The 19,707-nt window shown below is 38.4% G+C and overlaps 2 protein-coding genes across 3 annotated transcripts; one reads left to right on the top strand and one right to left on the bottom strand.

The window, feature by feature from the left end:
• Positions 1–1,155: 1,155 nt before the first annotated feature.
• LOC133478135 (troponin T, cardiac muscle isoforms-like) lies at positions 1,156–6,646 on the top strand. The gene is made up of 12 exons (XM_061773816.1): positions 1,156–1,289; positions 2,220–2,276; positions 2,387–2,397; positions 3,037–3,058; positions 3,140–3,197; positions 3,291–3,407; positions 4,202–4,279; positions 4,362–4,472; positions 4,862–4,968; positions 5,053–5,143; positions 6,370–6,407; positions 6,496–6,646. Exons 2-12 carry the CDS (start codon positions 2,239–2,241, stop codon positions 6,539–6,541), a joined length of 717 nt encoding a protein of 238 aa, XP_061629800.1. The 5' UTR covers positions 1,156–1,289; positions 2,220–2,238; the 3' UTR covers positions 6,542–6,646.
• Positions 6,647–8,187: 1,541 nt separating this feature from the next.
• dnm1l (dynamin 1-like) lies at positions 8,188–18,498 on the bottom strand. Of its 2 annotated transcripts, none has more exons than XM_061773814.1 (18): positions 18,245–18,498; positions 16,730–16,874; positions 15,305–15,351; positions 15,145–15,216; positions 14,131–14,217; positions 13,886–14,048; positions 13,686–13,806; positions 13,460–13,591; positions 12,685–12,891; positions 11,566–11,686; positions 11,332–11,487; positions 10,255–10,344; positions 10,089–10,181; positions 9,911–9,964; positions 9,436–9,615; positions 9,113–9,222; positions 8,843–9,002; positions 8,188–8,608 (listed from the first exon to the last, which is right to left on the bottom strand). In XM_061773814.1, exons 1-18 carry the CDS (start codon positions 18,344–18,346, stop codon positions 8,552–8,554), a joined length of 2,097 nt encoding a protein of 698 aa, XP_061629798.1. In that variant the 5' UTR covers positions 18,347–18,498; the 3' UTR covers positions 8,188–8,551. The 2 variants fall into 2 exon arrangements, with proteins under 2 accessions (XP_061629798.1, XP_061629796.1); XM_061773812.1 differs by having other exon boundaries at positions 9,436–9,618; positions 18,245–18,497.
• Between the last annotated feature and the right edge of the window lie 1,209 nt (positions 18,499–19,707).

The raw sequence follows: 19,707 nt of genomic DNA, 5'->3' as shown, positions 1-19,707 counted from the left end.
CTACGTCCACATGAACACAGGTATTAATTAGTAAGTATTTGTACGCAAAACTACCAAAGTTATTGAGCAAACATGCAGGAAGAGTCCAATGCAATTTTAGTGTAGATGAATTGGAGACTCTAAATTGCCCGTAGGTGTGAGTGCGAATGGTTGTTTGTTTGTATGTGCCCTGCGATTGGCTGGCAACCAGTTCAGGGTGTACCCCGCCTCCTGCCCGATGATAGCCGGGAAAGGCTCCAGCACGCCCGCGACCCTAGTGAGGAGAAGCGGCTCAGAAAATGGATTTCTTTCTAAATCAAGCTACTGTCCTCAGTTCAATGTAGATGCCAACAGATGGCGCTAAAGCAATATTTTAATTATGAGACATGGCTTTGGCTTGAGCACAAAAATAGTGGACAGGCGAGTTTTTCAGCAAATAACGGAGGACAAGTTCCTAAAAAAATGCAAATAGACAAATTCTTGAATGCGAACCGTGAATATGTGGAGGTTCACTGTATTCCAAACACATTTTAAAAACATTACCCTTAAAAATAAATGGCATAAAGATGGGAAAAAAATGCACCGGACGTGTGCATGTAAACCGTCTTTGCAACCTGTAAAAATAGCAATTGTCAACTAATAATGAGACCCCCGTCACTCAGCGGAGCAAAAACAGACACGTAGCAAAAACCCTCTGTAATTCCCACTAACAACCCAAGCTAACCTCACCTCCTCCCCGAAATACAAAGACTGTAGTTCGTCAGTCAAGATGTATCACTTCAACATACTTCTTTGACAATAATTACTACTATTGTATTACCCAGGGCTTTGGTGCCATCTTGTGGCAACTTCGGGCATTACAGAAAGAGCACAAAAAGTGAGGTTTTGTTTCGAAAATCGCACTTCACTGTATTTTTGAAAAATACCTGTGTCCATGTGGACATAGCCTCAATCCGCAGAGCACGTGAGTGAGTCCTGATAATGTTGTTTTGGATGTAGCTTAGTTTTATTTTCAGCAATAAAATAAAAAAAAAACTAAAGAAAAAAAGGGTCTTGTCTCCTTTTATTCCCACTGTGGCATGTTTCTGTTTCCACGCTACTTGGGCAAAAGGCTCCCATCTGTCCTACAGCAGCCATGCTCTCCTTGGTGCCGAGCACTCATAGGGCGCGCTTGTCACATGAGTAGAGACGAAGGGCAGGACGACCACTGAGTGGATCCTTGGATTGGAAGAAGAAGAAGAAAAAAAGAGGGTCCACACTTTGGTTGACAAGATCAAGGAGGTGAAGTTGGCCACACACCCAGCTAGCAGGTAAGGACTCTTTGAATAAAAGCTGTATTTAATCCTCGAAAATGTAAATATTCCTCATTAACCATAATGAACACCATCTTGGACCTTTATTTAAGAAAAATGCAAATTAATTTATTTTTCCTCAATGCAAATGTGAATGAAAGTTTGCGCAAAAACTTTTTTTTTTTCTCCAAACAATCTCCTTATGAATGTTTTTTATTGCAACACTTAATATCGAACATTCATTTTTTTTTTAGGAAAATAATGTAATCTACAACATGTGCAAATAATGCAATTATGACTACCTTATGAATATTATTATTGTACTATTATTATATTTGGTTTAAAATATTTATATTATTTGTATTGTTAACAATATTACATGTAATACAAATGTTCAGGATTTAAATTGAATTTTTTTAAAATAGAAATTACTTTTTAAAATGTATTTAATTAAAATTATTAATCAATGTATTTGTTATTGAAATAAAAATAAATATATCACAAACAGATTATTTATATATATATATATAATGTTCATGCATATATTGAAACATATATTGTACTATTATTAATGTTACAGCTAATATGAAATATATAACAAATACATATATTGTTTTTGTGTTTTATTTAGTAACTAAATGTTCTTTGACATTTTCCCTTGTTTTTCAGATATGAAAAAAATAATAAAAATAGCGGTACATGCTCCATCATAAAATTGCATTCGTCAGGAAGCAGCATCATTGCTCCAACAACATATGATAGCAAATAGATGCACAACGCCTACTGTAGATCTGCATCACAGCGTTACGCTGCACTGGTCATTGTGTGCGTGTGCTCTAAAAGTGGAACGTCTCCTTTTAAACCGTGTGAACGTGTCAGCATGCTGTTTATTGATCAGAAATATTTGCCTTTGTTCAAAAAAAAAAAAAAAACTGATTTATTTTTAAGAGAGCGCCTCAAGAACAAAATGTCTGACACAGAAGAGGTCGTGGATGAGGAAACTCAGTATGTAGCCACTGTTACAGTATTATTATTATTTTTACAGTAGTATTTGAATGGTTATGTAGTAAATAGATCATAACTTCATTTTATTTTCTGCTCTGTTTCCTGTGAAGGGAGGAAGAAGGTAAGAACATTCTCTTTCTGCATTTATTTATTCTTAAATATTAAAAATAACTAATTTCTCCAATGAAGAACAGGGAAGAAAGCATTTTTGGTGTTTAATTTTTTTTAGCTGCATTATTTTTTTTTATTTCTGCTACTTTCTAAACAATTTCACTGGGCTCCCAGTTACTGTAACTTGAAAAGTAATCTTTAGTTTTTGAATTTTTTTAATGGTTTATGACCTTGAACTCAGCATACTTTTTTGGGGGGAAAAAACTAAACAAAAAATATTGACGATATATTTAGTTTAATGCTACATATTTGTGAAAATGATAAAAAAAAAAAAAAAAAAAAAAGAAAAGACAAAAAATAATGATGGTTTATTGAAGTAATTTTGGTGAAAATACATGCAAGGTGCAAAAGATGACTGAAACTAAATAATAGGACTATGATGGAGAAAATGGAATGTGTGGAAAACTTTAAAATAGACACACACAACACTGCAGAGCCACCACTTAGCACCGGGCGTTTAGTTTATCAGACTGGAGGCACTATTTGAGGAAATACGGTAGCTGCAGTCTTACTGGAATCCCATGAGGGAATATTAAAAAATTGCATGAATTTCATAGATTTTGCTGTTTTATCTCTCTTTTCTTTAAAGATGAATCAAAGCCAAAGCCAAAGTAAGTTGATTTCTCTTCCTAAAGATGACATGTCACATGCTTCTTCTAATAGTTATCAACCCTTTTGGCTCCATTGCACAGATTCATGTCAAACATTGCTGCTCCAAAGATCCCGGATGGCGAGAAAGTAGATTTTGACGTGAGTTTGATCCCATGAAACGCTCTCCCCCAGAAAAAAAAACAAAACACTTGCAGCATGTTTGTGAGTATTGTACATTATTTGTGAGTGCAGGACATCCACAGGAAGCGTCAAGAGAAAGATCTGTCAGAGCTGCAGTCTCTCATTGAGGCTCACTTCATCCAAAGAAAGAAGGAGGAAGAGGAGCTCGTCGCCCTCGTCAACAGAATTGTGAGTCCACACCAAAGCAGCCATCACTCAGAATTTGATGACGTTTACTAAAGTGACTCAAAATACACCGCAATGAAAATGGTGGTAATGGTGGGAATCTTGAAGCTGTGATACTCAATACACAAGAAAAAAACCCAAAGAAATCAAGAAGGTGGGGCAAACACTTTTTCACACCACTGTACATGCTAAACATACCGTACCAAACAGAAGTCATACAGGTCCACAAACTCAGCACCCCAAAAAAAGTGGTTTAAAACATCCAAAATATACTTTTAAATGAGCAGGAAGTTTGACTTCTTTTGGTACACAGAATGTCAGTTACTCATCATGGGTGACAGAAAGTCTCAGGTGCCCTTTATAGGGGCTTGGCGCCCATGGAACACGTGGGACATAATGCTCAAATTATGCTCACTTATTATGTGGTGAAAAAGAAAATCAAAAAACATGCACATTATTTGTATCACTACTCTGTATTAGCTATAAGAAGCATTCAGAAAATTAAAGTTGTTTGTTTGGCATCAAAACTGTGAAGAAAGCAGAAAGGGTACCATGTTTCTTTACTTCCTGAATGGATTTCATAATTAATACAGAGCCGTATGAAAATTGTATTCTGCATTCAACCTATCGATGCAATTGTGTAGCAGTGGAGCCGTTCTAATTGTGCCCCAATAATTCTGCGGTTGCTGCAGCTGCTAAAATTGTATTTCAGTTGTGAAGTTTTAAAATGAATAATTTATTTTGTGATGAGTCTCATTTTTGGAAATCAAATATGTCAATTGTTTGTTTATTTAAAGGAGAAGCGTCGCACCGAGAGAGCGGAGCAGCAAAGGATCCGGGCCGAGAGGGAGAAGGAGAGGCAGGCCAGGCTCGCCGTAAGTTTATACGACTTGTGACAAAATGAGTGACGACCCGAGTATTGATGCACACTAATGTTTGTGTGTGTGCTACATCCAGGAGGAGAAGGAGCGCAGAGAGCAGGAGGAGCACCGCAAGAAGCATGACGAAGACGCCAAGAAGAAGAAGGCCCTCTCCAGCATGACCCAGCAGTACGGCGCAGGACAGAAGGTCATGATTCTTATTCCTTTGCCATACATGTTAGGCTATGAATGTTGCTTTTTTACATACAAAAATATCTACTTTTGTTGCTGAAAATGCCACAATTTTAAACAGTGAGGGCATATTATTTCAACTATAATACATTTTCTGTTTTTCCTGCGATATGCTTTTTTTGTATTATTCATACTAGTTCATTTGAAAGTGGAATTAAATTAGTTTTCTCCCACCAACAATAATGAACAGAAGAGAGTCAATATCTTTTGTAAATGCACCATTTTTTTTCAGCTCTTGCATTGGATGTAATTAGAACAGAAAGACGTTATGCAGTGTGGATTAAAGTGCACTTACTGAATTGTGCATTAGTAAATATGTTTTGTTTTCAAATTATCCCAAAACAGAGTGAAAAAAAAGGCAAAAAGCAGACAGAGAGAGAGAAGAAGAAGAAGATTCTGGCTGAGCGCAGGAAGGTGCTCAACATCGACCACATGAGCGACGACAAGCTCAAGTAGGACGAACGATGGGCTCCACATCACGCCAAATGTCATAATATTACATTCGATACGAGATCGGCTATCGTGTGTGTTTGCAGGGAAAAGGCTAACGAGCTGTGGCAGTGGCTGCTGGAATTGGAGACGGAGAAGTACGACCTCAACGACAAAGTCAAAAGGCAGAAAAGTGATGTGAGTCTATCAGTACGTACAGTAAAGGAGGATAATTAAGAGCTCATTTTGGGTACTGTACATTACGTTTCTTTCATTATATTTTATAAAACGACATGGTAAAAAAAAAAAAAAGGGGTGGGGGGTGGGGGGGAGCTAGGATAGGTTTCCAACTCTTTTTCGGCCATGTTCATTCTGATATACAGTCCTGGCTAGGTTTTTAGCCATGACTATAATGTCTATTATACCTCTGTCCCTTATTACTCTGTTCAAATGTTAATTTTGGTAATCCTAACTGACCTATAACAGGAAAGGTCTAATTAGATTAGAATAGTCTGATTTCATGTCAGAGTCAGAAAAAAAGCGTAGACTATGTGTTTTTTTAAACAGTCATGGCTAAAAACATTGACACCACTGATGTGCCAATGTTTTTAGCCATGACTGTACTGTATATGTGATGTGTATGAGTGAATGAGCTTGCTTTGTTTATATTGTTTAATTATGCAAACTGTTAAGCACCGTATTACATTTGAACAACTTTTTCTACAAAGGTGGGTTGCGGAAAAGTCCACAACTTAAAATAGACAGGTCATTTTATTTTAATGAAATTAAAAACTGATAAATTCTATCACATCAAAGTTTGTTATTATTATACTAATTTTAATCCCTTAAAAGGACATACATTTTTCTAAAATGTTTCCACTGATTACAAGTTTCATTCATTTTGTGATGACACTCAACTGAAGTGAGTTGAGTTTGCTGCCACCATCTCGCGCTCTTATCTTGAATTTTTGCTTGCAAGTCAAAGCAAAAAATTTTTTTTTAAAAAAGCGAAGGCTCATATCTCGAAAAAAAAAGTTGGGTCACTCGTAAGTCAAGCCGCAAGGGGAAACGAACAACAAAAATGTCAAATGTCAACAAAAGTCAATTTATTTTATTTAAATAATTTTAATAACACAAAATGTGTACATTTAGTGTACAAAATAATTTTTTTTAATTAGTATTAGTATATTATATTATAATTTGTAAACTTTTAATAAGAAAAAATATTATATTTAAATAAAATTTCCCCCAAATTTTAAAGTTAGACACAAAAAAATAGTTGGTCACATAGAATATTTTTAATTTAAAAATATAATCTGAATTTTGTATTTCCTACAAATTGTAATCAGCATTATTATCATTATTATTATTGTTGTTTTAATGACTTGTTACAGTAATTGTTTGTGCTTTTTTGCTACTTGCAGATCAACCTGCTCCTTGTCCGAGTACAGGATCACCAGAGGTAAAATTACATGAAACACTATCTTGACAATGAGTTCAAATGTCTGATTTCATGCTGCTGTTTCTTCTTCTGTTTTTTTTTTTTTTAGCACCAAGGGCCGTGGCAAGGGCAAGATGGGCGCCCGGCTAAGGTAAAGAGGCACCCCTCCCGCCCCCATCTCCAGCCGGGACACGCCAAGCCAGGGTGCCAGTGTACTGCTATTCTTATTTAATCTCAATAAACAGGCATCCTCCCCCTGAGTCACACAGGTTGTGTTTCTGTGCCACCCACACTTTTTGCTTAAACACAAGGGTGCCATACAAAATGTCTTACTGTGCTTGTGCTTGGTGGAAACATATCAACACAAACACATGCGACTGATTTTATGCTCTTTAATGCGATACTGTGTGTGTGTGGGTGTGTGAAAGAGCGAGAGAGAGAGTCAGTCATGACAAATCAATAAAATAAAGTGGAATTTGGAAGCCAAGGTTTTTTGGGGAGGCTCGTCTTTTTTTTTTAGTTTTTTTAGACTTTTGTGACATTTGTCTTATAACACCTTTGTCGTTCTTGAAGACTGAGCATTGAGGATGTTGGTCTTAAAAAGTAACACTGATCAACTGCTTTCTTTTCACATGTTTGGTTTGGTGCCGGTCATCTGTTCTATTTATTTCCCATGGGAAAATAGATCCTGAAGCACAGATGTCAAACTCAAGGCCTGGGGGGCCAGATCTGGCCTGCCACCTCATTTTATGTGGCCCGCAAAAGCAAATCATGTGCATCAACTCAAATGAGTTTGACACACCTGAAGTGTCACAGAAGGGATTGCATTTATCAATATAGCTCTACTGTTACAGTACAGTGAACATCCGTGAATAATTGACACCAGTCTCAAAAAGGGGTTTGTATAGATGTCACAAGATGGCGGCAAAGCACTTCAACTGGAGACAATCATAAAGCATCAAGACCGTGCTTCTTGGTTATGTTACATAACCAACTGTATTCAGTAGTTAAATTATTCAACATAAACAAACCACCTTCACATGAGGCTTTTAGCTAGTATACTAGCCTAAATAAAATGCTAGATAAAACACGTGGACTAGCACTTTACACAAACAGCATTGTCATTAAACTCACCTTTTGGCATTTACACAAAAAGTTTTTTTTTTTTGCACAAGCAAATTAGCTCTACATGGGTTTTTTGTAGCTGCATTGTTAGAGAAGCAAAAAATAAAAAAAAGTTCAATTCACGAAACTACCGTAATTTCGTGTATAATGCGCATTTCCCCCCCCAAAAATTGTCAAAAGTCAATAGTGCGCATTATACATGGGTATATGGGCAAATGGGGAATTTTATAAATGTATGCCACGATCTTGTGGTTATGACAAAGCTGTACGCTTTCATTCCAAAATGCCACCGCCACAGAGTGGTTATTAAAAAAAATGTAGCCTACACTTTCATTCCAATATGACTAGGGTACATAAGGATACATATGTGCTCATAAGTTTACATACCCTGGCAGAATTTCTGAATTATTATTATTATTTATTTATTTATTTTTAAATATGACTGAACAACAACCATCATTAATTTCTTTATGATTATGTTTTGTTCAATGATAATGCTTTTAAGTGCGCCTTATGGTCGTGAAAATACGGTACATTCATTGCTTTGGCCCGAGCACAAAAATCAGTAAGTAAATGGAGCATAGGTTACAAAAACACAAATTCACTAATATGTGGGGTTTCACTGCTGTCAATTCACAGGTGGGGTTGGGGACAAGAGTTACCATGTGACATGTGATGACGACAACAGATTTTTATTTTTTTTTCATACATCTATCTTTAATTGTATTCCACACAAACAGCAGTCATTCTTCTGATGAATAACAACACCATCCGTATAGATACAGTTTGGTACATAAGAAAAATAGAATATTTCTGGTCAGGTGGGATCTTTGAAGGGTTCAGTGATGGAAACTGGATGGTAAGACTTGAGTTCATCCAGACTGTACATTCAAAACTATGACTTATCATACACATATAGCAATCAGTGTTGTACTGTGAGGACTTTCTGTCTCTATGTGGACTCGTGTGCGGGGGCAGGTGGTCCGTGTGGTGGGTGGGGGGCTGAGGAAGAGGAGGAACCTGAAGGAGCGCGGCTTCCCTCACCATAAGTGCGTTTCTCTGATCTCCGCGATCACCTGGCTGGCTTTCTGCAGCGCCTGCGTAAACCGACAGCACAGTCCAAGTAGTCACGCACTGCGTCTCATTAGATTGTGCAGGTACACCTAATCAAGTGGCTAATCTTAAAAGTTTTTTTTTTATTGTTTTTATTTGGTTTGTTTAATAGATAACTAAGAACTAAAAGTAGCACTGGCTCCATTATAGCATTGGCATCAAATAGTGTTTTATGTGCAAAATGGTTTCCTCAGTGTGCGTTTTGTAGGTTAGAGTACCTTGAGCATGTCTGCCGCCTCGTTGCGTCGCTGCGCCATGTCCTCCGATTCAGTCAGCAGGTCGTCCAAAAGCACCGACTTGTACAACTGGCCAACTAGCTCGCTCTGCAGGCTGTCTTTCACGTGGTTCACCAGGAAGTGCATCACCGCCTTGGGCACGCTGAGGAGGAGGTGGAAGGAAGGAAGAAGCGGGACAGTGAAGAACGCTCTCGCCGAGGATTCTGACTCTCGAGAGGAACACGGATCACGTGATGGTAGGTCCTCGTGTACCTGTCCTGGATGTTTTTCCGTACGATAAGAAAATAGGACTTGATGAGTCTCTCGATGACCTCGCAGTCTCTCTGCTCCCGAGCGGACAACTTCCTTGATACTGGAACAGGCTGGAGAGGAAGAACAGGTAGGATGGGGACACATTATGAAAATTTTTATTTGTAATGACTTTTATACAATAGCTGGGTCTCTGGAGTGCTTGCTTGTTTCAGTAGTACATTAGCAGCAGTTACAAGAAGTCAACTAAAGTCCATATTTCATAGACAAAAACAGACAATATATACTTATGGCGAGCCATTCTATCATTTTAAAGTCGTCCTTACCACATCGAGCAAATTAACAGCATGCCCCTTCTGCGGGCTGCTGAGGAGGGGGCTCTGGGGCACCGTCCTGTCCACTGCCATACCGTCCTCCCCCCTTTTCAGCATCCCTCTCCAGTTCCCCATCCCGCCGCTGTCCGTCTGATCGCCGGAAGACGCACTCTGAGCGCCACCGGCTGCCGCCTGCTGGCCGGAAGAGAGATCGGCAAGGGAGACACGATCACGTGAGCGTGTGTGTAGAAAAAGAAAAACTTAAACAAGCTTTGTTTAAATTAGGTGTTGTTTACTGTCATCACTCAAAAAAGTGTAATAAGCTCATGTTTATTTATATATATATATAAATAGACGGACGCCGTACAATCTTCTATTTGTTTTAAGGTTAATACAGTATGCTCATGAATGTGCTTGTAGTTTTCAGTGGTGTAAAACAGCACTGGTTGGTACAGCTCTTGTACTGTGATTTAGAGTAGAATAGTACCTTGTCTCGGGGCACAGCAGAGGGCAGGTCCCTCATTCTGTTGCGTCTTTGCTCCTGTGAAAACAAATAAAGGACATTTAATATCTTCTCATCAGTGATTAGAGTGAATAACTAAAGTTAAAAACAATCTGCATTAAAAAAAAAAAGAAAAGAAAGAAAAACAGTGCAGGGCTTGTACCTCAATATTATGGTTCATGAGGCCACAGGCGTCAGCAAAGTCGGGGTGTTTGGTGTTGATGTACGCCAGCTCAATTGCAACCAGGTTGTGAACCTTAAGACAAAAACACATTTAATTATGAGATATTGTTAATAGTATAGTTAAGTAATGCGGGCAGTTTTCCTACCATGTCATTGGTGACTGGCAGTCTCTTTCTCAACAGGGAGGTGACCACTTCGACGATGGCGTCGTGAAGCTTTGGGAATCTCAACAACTCCTGTGAGAGAGAAAAATACAATTATGAACAATATATTTTTAAAGTTTCAATTCAAATGTCATAAATTAATTTAAAGATAAGATCCCACAAGCAGGTATTTTTTTTTATGATGAGTAGGTATTCTCTCTCAAGGATGTTTTGATTAAATTTGGGTCCACATATTAATGGCAGCATTTAAAAATTAGTGTAATGGTCTTTATTAGAGAGGTGGCTTTTACTTACCTAAATGCATTTTATTATTATTATAATGTATATTTTGTTCCACAAATAAGGATAATTCTAGCTACCATAATGAGTTTGCTTTCTCTCCAGCTCCTTGTTAACCTTTTCGAGGTGCGGCATCTATTAGCGTGGACATTTGCTCAATTCATGTAGATGAACAAGGGGAAAAAAAATATTAGAAACATCTCTCAAGCACAGTTTTAATCTGGATCTGATCCAAATTGCGCATTTGGCAACATAAAACACTGCAGAAACCATTTAACCCATTATCGTGCTGGTGTAGGATCAATGGTGTACCCATGAATCCAAAATGAACCGTCCACTTCCTTTTTAGCCATCAAGATGTGTGAATGCAGCTATCCAGTTATTTATTTCTAAATTTTTTAGCCTGAACAAAGGTCTGCATTGCTTCTACTGGTACACCTCATTCAATTAGAATATCATAGAAATGTTCATTTATTTCAGTCGTTTAATTTAAAAAAAAATGAAACTCAAATTACAGAAATGCATTAATCACATGAAAATACTTATCAGAAGTCCAATTTCTACCCAGTTTCAATATGAAAAATAATTTGGATTGTTTATTAAGTAATATTTATCGAGATGGTAAATGTGGGGTTTTCATTAGTTGTAAAATTACCAAAAAATTACATATTTAATTCTGTGTCATGAATCTATACAATACATTCACTATTTGACTTGAACGACTGAAATGAAGTTTTCCACAATATTCTAATTGCACCTGCATTTGTGGCCTGTCGTCACCTGTGTGCTGTAGTTGCTGCAGTGTTGGATGATCCTCTGCATCTCCTCGTGAACCAGCTCCACGCAGCGCAGACTTGGCTCCTCCAGACGCTTCACTTGTCTCTTGACCAGCAACTCGAAGGAAACCTCAGGCACAAACAAAGCCGGCCGGGGCCCCTGGGAACAACGGGTTGTCACACTGTTCAGATGGTTCTTAAGAGTAACGAATTGTGATCAGATGTCGCAGGGACCCACCGTTGCATTACGGATCGCCGTGAGCACGTCGATTGTCGTCAGACCGCCTAGGGGATCGACCGACTCCAACGTGCGACCAAACGTTTCGTGGAATATATAACAGATTCTCGCGCCGCCGCAGCTGAGGAGGGGCAGATGTAGAAGGCTCGGTCAAATTGATTTTCAGAGCGTGCCCAAAATGAACGGATCTCACTCGAGACTGAAACCTGGCCAGCGATTGTTCATTTTGCAGCATGTTTCCGGGTACGGATCAAGTAGTGACAAAAGAGACACAAAGCAGTTTAAACCAGCTGATGAGCAGATGATTACAATTAAGTTAACTATAACAGAGTGAAGGTTGATTGTCAGAATGTTTAACTATATCATCTCTGACTACACAGATCGTGGTGATAACGTGCACGCCAAATAAAAATGTTTGTGTTCAAATATCCACTGTTTAAAGGTTTATAACTACTGCAACATCAATGCTAGTTTCGCTAGGCTATTTATGGTAATGTGCATTGTTTGTTAACATTAAACTGGTGGACTTTCTTAAGGCAAAGTTTAGTGGTTTGGTTAAATACATGTGATTCTCTTTGTTTTGTTTAGTTTCAGTGTAAACTTGAACTAGGAGTGGCGTTAACAACTTGAAGCAAGCACACTTGCCCTCTTTTTTTGAAGAACCTTTGGCTAGCTACCCAATTGGTACTTGATGTGAAGTTCGCTGCTGCCATCTAGTGGTGATAAATCTGAAGCGTAGTTGTAACTCAAATCATTGCATGCAACACGACATTTTTGCTTGTATCTCAAAAAACTCGTACGTTGGGTCACCTGTAAGTCAAGGTACCATTTTATAAAGTGTATGTAGATGCCTTGTCGAATGGGATGGCCACAGATGTATGGGGTTGACCCATTGTTGAGATAAATCAGTGCATCCGCCAGATTAGATGTGGCTGATCCATTTAAGAAGTAATGCAAGTAAATGGACTAAACTTCATAAAGTGCACTCTCTCTAAAATGCTTTAAGTTAAGTTACATTTTATGTGCCACACCAAAATGACCTTTGTTATCACCCTGGCCACCCCATTGCATATTCTCTGGCTCTGCCACTGGTGCCCAAATGGCGGCAGCCCGACTCACAGTTCAGTCGTCTCGATGTACTTGGCCGTGCCCTCGATGGTGTGGCAGTACTCGGCGGCGAACTTGGTGATGAGCTGCAGCAAGGTGGCGCTCTGGTCCTCCACTGGCTCGCCGTAGCTGTTGAGCAGCGACTGGTACTGGGCCGCCAACACGTTGATCCTGGTTTTCAGCTCTGGGAGGCAGTCTCGGATGTGGTGCATTAGCAATCTACAACCAAGGACAAAAACTAAGTCAAACTAATGTTACCATAATACACTTACTTATTGTACTATTGCGCATTTATTCACAATTTAGTATTAACACAAATTCTGTGACATGCTTTTGTCAAAATGCACTAAGGATCAAGAATTATAGCAAACGTGCGAATGTTTTATGTTATATCCATTTGAATATGTTGTCGGAATTTTGGTAAAAATATTTGACTTTTCAACGTGAAGCCTATTTAATTTTGTTTTCCTACGTTGTGTACGGTAGTTAGCTATTCATATGTCAAATGATGTCAATTTTTTACAACACCCTGTATATTTTTGATAAATTTTGCAAATACTACACAACTGCATCCACAATAATGAATTATGGTTAGGGGTCCATGGATTCACCTATTCGTGGATTTTAAAATAAAATGAAAATTTGTATTTTTTTCATGGCAGTTACAAAACTTATTTGCAGATTTTCAGGGGTCCATTATATATATATATATATATAAAATCATATTTGTCTCTCATTAAATATGAAGGTGTATCTATAACCTTTGAAAACAGGAACTTACTCTTACCTGTTCAGTGTCCTGGCCAGATATTTAGTTCCACTTCTGTTTGCAAGGGAGGGGTACTTCTTTTGGAGAAAAGCATATTCATCGCGAATAGCATCTGCCACTGATTTCTTCTGGTTGATATCCAGCTGGCTCCTGCCACAAAAAACAAAACAGAACAAAAATTCAACAGGAACCCACAGTTAGCACACCGCACGACTGACGGACAAACGGACGGACACCCCGTCACCTATTGACAACTCCAATAATGCCAAGCTTGACAGGTATGACTCGGCCCATCAGGATATCCATGGCGTCTGTTCCGGCGTCCATTAGATCCAGCTTGGTGACCACTGCTAGCGTCCGCCTACCTGGATACATCATGGAGGAAACAATTAGATGATGTGTCAGCGATGCATTCAAAACAAACAAAAAAAGCAAAGCGTTTACCATCAGGATCAACTTCGCGGGCCACCTTGAGGGCTTCTGACGTCGCCATGTCTGTGTTAGCAGCAGTCACGGCCAGGATGATAGAGTTGGGGTTGGAGATGTACTTCACGATTAGTTCACGGATCTGAATCTCAATGTCTTTTGGCTGGTCTCCCACCGGCACCTTCACATAAAAAAAACAACAACAAGAATCAATATGGGAAATGTGACCACAGTCACATCTGCACAGGTTTAATGTATCGCACCTTCGTAATGCCGGGCAGGTCCACCAGCGTGAGGTTGACAACATTAGGTGAAAAGACTTTGAGGTGAATGGGTTCCTCACTAATACCCTGGGGACAAAAACAAAGAAAAGTTTGCATTTCCATTTAGGTTGAAAAGAGGCAGCGCCATGCTATTGCACAAAGTGAAAATCATGCAAGAGACCAGAAGCTGTTTTTTGTTTGTATTTTCTGCTTGTATACATACAGTATCTCACAAAAAAAGTGAGTAAGCCCCTCATATTTGAGTCAATGTTTGATTATAGCCTTTCATGGAACAACACTGAAGAAAGGACACTTTGCTCCAATGTAAACCAATAAGTGTACAGTTTGTATAACAGTGTTAATTTACTGTCCCCTCAAAATTACTCAACACACAACCATTAATGTCTAAACCACCGGCAACAAAAGGGAGTACACCCCAAGTGAAAATTTCTAATTCTGGCGCAAAATGTCAACATTTTGTGCAGCCACCTTTTTTTTCCCCCCAGAACTGCCATTTTTAAGATCCTCAAAGAATTCTTTGCCATGAGAGTTGCCACATTGAACTTCCAGTGACCAGTATGCGAGCGATAAATAACCCCAAATTGAACACACCTGCTCCCCATTCACAACAACCAGTCATATGACACCGGGGAAGGAAAATGGATAATTGGGCCCGCTTTCAACATTTTCACTTCAGGGTGTACTCACTTTTGTTGCCAGTGATTTAGATAATAATGGTTGTGTGTAATTTTGAGGGGACAGTAAATTTACACTGCTATGCAAGCTGTACACGGACTACTTAACATTGTAGTAAAGTGTCATTTTGGGAGTATTGTCCCAAGAGAAGATATAATAAAATATTTACTCACTTTTGAGAGATATTGGATATAATTATTTTAATATACAATATGGCTTTTACATGTATTATTAAAGGTAAAGGCCTCCTGTCTACAAAATCCCTTATGGCTCGGTACACTTTTTTTTTGCAAAGATGCTCAAAGATTATGTTTTAACCTTGTTAATGCCTGATATTCTTTCTGTTTCAGCTTCAATTTCTTGACGTATCTCCTCAAAATTAGTGTAGATCTAAAAAAGAGGGAGAGAAAATGTCAACCATCTAATAGTTAGTCAGGACTTGAGGGGGCTCATTTGACATCATTTCATGCAGCTTTACCTTGTTTTTTGTGTGCAAGAATTTGCCCCATTCCTCGCCATCGATGCCTGAAGAGATTAAAATTGAGGACAGATGTTATCAGTCAATGATGTGACCAACAAATCATTGTTCTGTTTAACTTTACACAAGAGGAATTGTCTGGTGGCTAAAAAACTCGCCAGAGCGAAAAGCTGAGGGGAAAAAAAATTACAGAAGCACAATAAAACCCTTCCACATAAAGAAGGGAGGCATGTTTGCGGAAGTCACAAGCCAATTAAAGCGGCACAACAAAACAAGGACGCAAAAGGCGAAGCCTCTTAGTCATCTGAGATGAAGCCGGCAGTTCTGGACCTTGCAGCTGTTTTGGGTCTACAAGTATGTTCAGAGAATGATGAAAAGAAAATTTTTCAACCAATCTGAACTGAGTGAAGCCACATGGGTGGGAGGGGTTTCTTACAGGCCACACAAATGAAGGGGCGGAAATGGGGAGCATACGTTATATACAAACACTTTAAGGCAAAAAAAAACAAAAACAAACAAAAGAAAAGGAGACCTCTGTAAAAGCGCCCGTTTTTCCTGAATTCTGTAGTTTAAGAGAGAGACAACAAATAGGTTAGCCTGGTGATCGCCTGATCTTGATTGAGATTGTACCAAAGCTGAGGTCAGTTGAGGTAACATACATACCTGACCCTCGACCAATTTTATGTCTTGATTTGAGAGCAAACATTTTGGTTTCATGCACTAGCTATGGTGGCGGCTTAACTTCACAACAAGCAGCTGATTGGCAGATAACGAACAATTCTTAAAAAAGAAAGAAAGAAAGAAACAGCGGCCAAGTGCTCTCTTCAAGCAGTTTATTGACACTCCAAGTTCAAGTTAACTGTAAAACTAAAAAACAAACAAAGAGATTACACACTGTGTATTTAAACAAACCACATGGACTCCTTAAGAACTTCTGCTAGCATTATGCTAACACACAATGCAAAACGCAATAGACGGGCATCAACGTTGCTGTAATTAGAAACATTTAAACAACTTATATTTGGAGAAAAAAAAGCGCTACCTGGAAAAGCGGTAGCAACACATACTGACATAACAATCTCTCACATGTATACATTCTTTATCCTTGGCGGGAAACTAATATTATTGCTGCTTAGTTTCGATGGTCTAGCGTCTTTAATATATAAATAATAGATAATTGCTTGATGGATTGGTTTTAGCGTGGTTAGCAAACGGGATGAAATAGAGCTAAACTCAAAGGCTCCAAAGTGGTCCTTTCATCCATTGATAATTCTGTATGTGGCCCCTTGGAGGAAAAATTTAGACTGCTACAATATAAACAATGCTAGTGGACTACAATGGTACCCGATGCTCTAGAAGTCAGGGATAATACAAGATGCAATAACTTAAAAAAACGTATAAAATCTAAAAATACGGCTGGCTTACCATTCTCCTCACTGGTCTTCCGCCGGTCTTCGGTGTCGACGTGGACGAGCTGGAAGATGAGCGGCCGACGGGTCACGATGCCTGTGCCGCGCGGTAGCACATCCCTGCCGACAAGGCTTTCTAAAACGGAACTCTTACCACTGCTCTGTAAAGACAAAAACACACAAACATGAAAAAGTCAGAGAAGGTAGTTTTTTTTATTCATTTTTAGATGTACATTCGACATTAAGACAAATGCAATGTGATTTTCTATTCACAGAGCAAAGGTTACTTGGACTGGATTTCCAAACGTGTTTCAACATGACATGCACAACATGGAGTTAGCAATACTATTCATAGGACATCTACTGACTGACTGGTCTTTGGAGCTCACTAGCAAGGATAAACCAGCAAAAAAACATCCCCATAGTCTTGGTTCGCTGCACTCAAACACCTGGTGATGCTTGCTAAAACGGCTGAGACGCCACATCCGATTACCGGTTCAGAGAAAGCAATCACGTTTGACAAAACCTGCCACTTTAAACCAATTAGGAGCTAGTGCAGCAGTCCAGGCACCGGTTAGCCCGCAAGGACCACGTGAGTCACTTGGAGGTCTGCTCTAGAAAAACAGCTCACTAGTGATGGGACATAAGGATTTCCTAGGAATGTTACAGAAGTGATCATTTGTCAAAAGTAAACATTTGCAGAGATTCATACAAATAAAGTGTTTCGTGTTGATATTTATCCATTTCCTTCCTTGTTAAATCATTGTTGATAATTATTGTGAGAAATCATTAATGTGAAGTGTCTTCACATAGATGAATACCAATAATTAATAATAATAATAACATACTAGTTCAAGGGAATGGGAGCTCATTTGTTCTTTCAGAAGTGTGCATCAAGCTGGGTAGCTTTTTGCATTAATCAGCACCCAAGAAGTAACTCTCAGTTTGAAAAAGGTTGGCGAATTATTATTATTTTCTTTTAATTTAAAAGAATTATTTCGCCAGAGAGCAGTGCACAATGCTAATAGATCATGCTATGTGCTTTTGTAGGAATACATGCTCATTACAACCACTTGACTAAATGTATTATGGCTGGTATATGAAACTTACCACTATATAAGCTATTCATATTTGAAGTGACCAAACAGGGGCTGTAGAAATTAATATTTGTGGAACATATTTTCCATCAGCCTTGAAAGCAGCCAAGCATGAGCCAAGTCGCCAATAACATAAAACACATTACAACAGTAATGTTATGATTTAATACGCGAAACAAAACTATGATAGATTAATACAACAACAGCGTATTTTATGATGATGATCGTCATTGCTACTAATAAGTCACGAAACGCGAAAAAAAATAATTGAGGTAACCTCGTTAGTTTTATTTTTAGGTTGGTTAACCCTAATAGCAACCTTAAGAGGTGATAATGTCATAAAAATACAAGCCATAAACTCGGACTGAAGTTCTACCAACGGGGTATCATGCTAACAAACTCGCTAGCCTCCAAAACAAAGTGACGTTTCTCACCTGAGTCCCCACAACAACTATTTGCGGCAGCTGAATGACGTCCGCGCCCACCGTGTTAAAAACATCTTGCAGTTTGTTTATGACAGGTATGAGGGCCTCCATGAGCTCCCAAAGCGATCCGGCCCTGTCAAAAAACGGGATGCTTCTCGCTTCTTCACAAAGTCATTCAATGTCCCGCGGGCGGCTAAGCTAGCAATTGACATCGCTTTCACTCCGCGGCGCGACGACTGCGCATTACACCGTTGTATTGTGGGAGATGGTGTTCAAGAAACTACCGTGGAAGGAAAACTAAATAGAGTTTCCAATTAAGTAAAACTACATTTCCTTTGACGTCATAAAACGGCGCAGACCATAACAAAACTTCCTACGCAACAGTAACCAAGGCTATGACCAACCTATTAGAACAATAGTGAATGGCTTTTGTGACTGTATAGTTATTAATATAAACATAATATAAACATTTATGTAGTTATAGTGAAATAAAGTTGACAAAATAATAAATAACCCTTTAATTGACCCGCTCGACCAAACAAATAGCACATAATCAGTTTTAAGCAGCTCAGTAGAACGTTTTCAAAGGAATTACTTATTACTCACTTTTAGTTATTCGAGAGTGCATTACGTTTCTTCTGTATTGGTTGTGAAAGGATTAATTAATTTAAACACAGGTAAGTATATTCCTACAGTACGACCTATCCTTAGCCTTAAAACAATTCCCTGAGTCCTTTTTAACTTACTGGAACGATATCAATAATTAAACAAAACATTTGCTTGCTAAAAATTTTAATATTTTTCTAATGTCTGTGTAGATTCTGTCATGCAGGTCACGGTAATCTGCAAACGTTTAATCGAGGGAACTGGACTCTTCTTGTTTGTCGAATTTGTTGTGTTTTTGTTTCCCTAAAACGTTCAAAATGACTTAGGCTATTAGGCTAACAATATTTAAATTATGTACTAAATGTTTCAATAAATAAATGCAAGACTTGTTAATTTTTTTATTTGACTACAAAAAAACTCCACAAACATGATGCTTTGATTTTAATGTGAATTCACCCCCCAATAAAATAAATAAATAAATCCCAACATTGGCCTAGTGCCAGGCACAATAACAGTAATTCCATGAAGGGTAAACTGTTATATACCAGTTTGTCTACAAAACTGTTAACTCATTAAAAGAAAATAAGCAGGAGATATTTGATCTGAACTTTTTAATAGACATGCCATATTTTAAAAATCAAAGGAAGCTATTCACAAACTTATATAAAAAGTGCTTGGATTTGATCTTTTTACAATATCAAACCCAGAAATGTTGCACATAATAGACTGAAAAAAGCAAGTCATGTTCTATCACTGTTATATCATTACTAGGGAATTAAGTCACGAGGAAAACAGTTTCTCTTTTCTATTCGTACTATACTGTTCTGTGGTTTACTAGATTGGAGGCATTGTGACATTTTCAATAT

The sequence above is a fragment of the Phyllopteryx taeniolatus genome, chromosome 5 (genome assembly GCF_024500385.1).
Source record: "Phyllopteryx taeniolatus isolate TA_2022b chromosome 5, UOR_Ptae_1.2, whole genome shotgun sequence".
NCBI classification, from domain to species: Eukaryota; Metazoa; Chordata; class Actinopteri; order Syngnathiformes; family Syngnathidae; genus Phyllopteryx; species Phyllopteryx taeniolatus.
Note: the sequence above shows the minus strand (reverse complement) of the source record. Positions and strands in the feature narration are given on the sequence as shown.

What these genes read in the sequence shown, in the direction of transcription:
- LOC133478135 (XM_061773816.1), top strand. Translation starts at nt 2,239, where the DNA reads ATGTCTGACACAGAAGAGGTCGTGGATGAGGAAACTCA. An exon ending in GAATCAAAGCCAAAGCCAAA is followed by an intron (nt 3,059 to 3,139) that starts GTAAGTTGATTT and finishes TCCATTGCACAG; the next exon opens with ATTCATGTCAAACATTGCTG. An exon ending in GCGAGAAAGTAGATTTTGAC is followed by an intron (nt 3,198 to 3,290) that starts GTGAGTTTGATC and finishes TTGTGAGTGCAG; the next exon opens with GACATCCACAGGAAGCGTCA.
- dnm1l (XM_061773812.1), bottom strand. Translation starts at nt 18,346, where the DNA reads ATGGAGGCCCTCATACCTGTCATAAACAAACTGCAAGATGTTTTTAAC. An exon ending in TCATGAACCATAATATTGAG is followed by an intron (nt 9,965 to 10,088) that starts GTACAAGCCCTG and finishes TTGTTTTCACAG; the next exon opens with GAGCAAAGACGCAACAGAAT. An exon ending in CTGTTAATTTGCTCGATGTG is followed by an intron (nt 9,223 to 9,435) that starts GTAAGGACGACT and finishes CTTCCTCTCCAG; the next exon opens with CCTGTTCCAGTATCAAGGAA.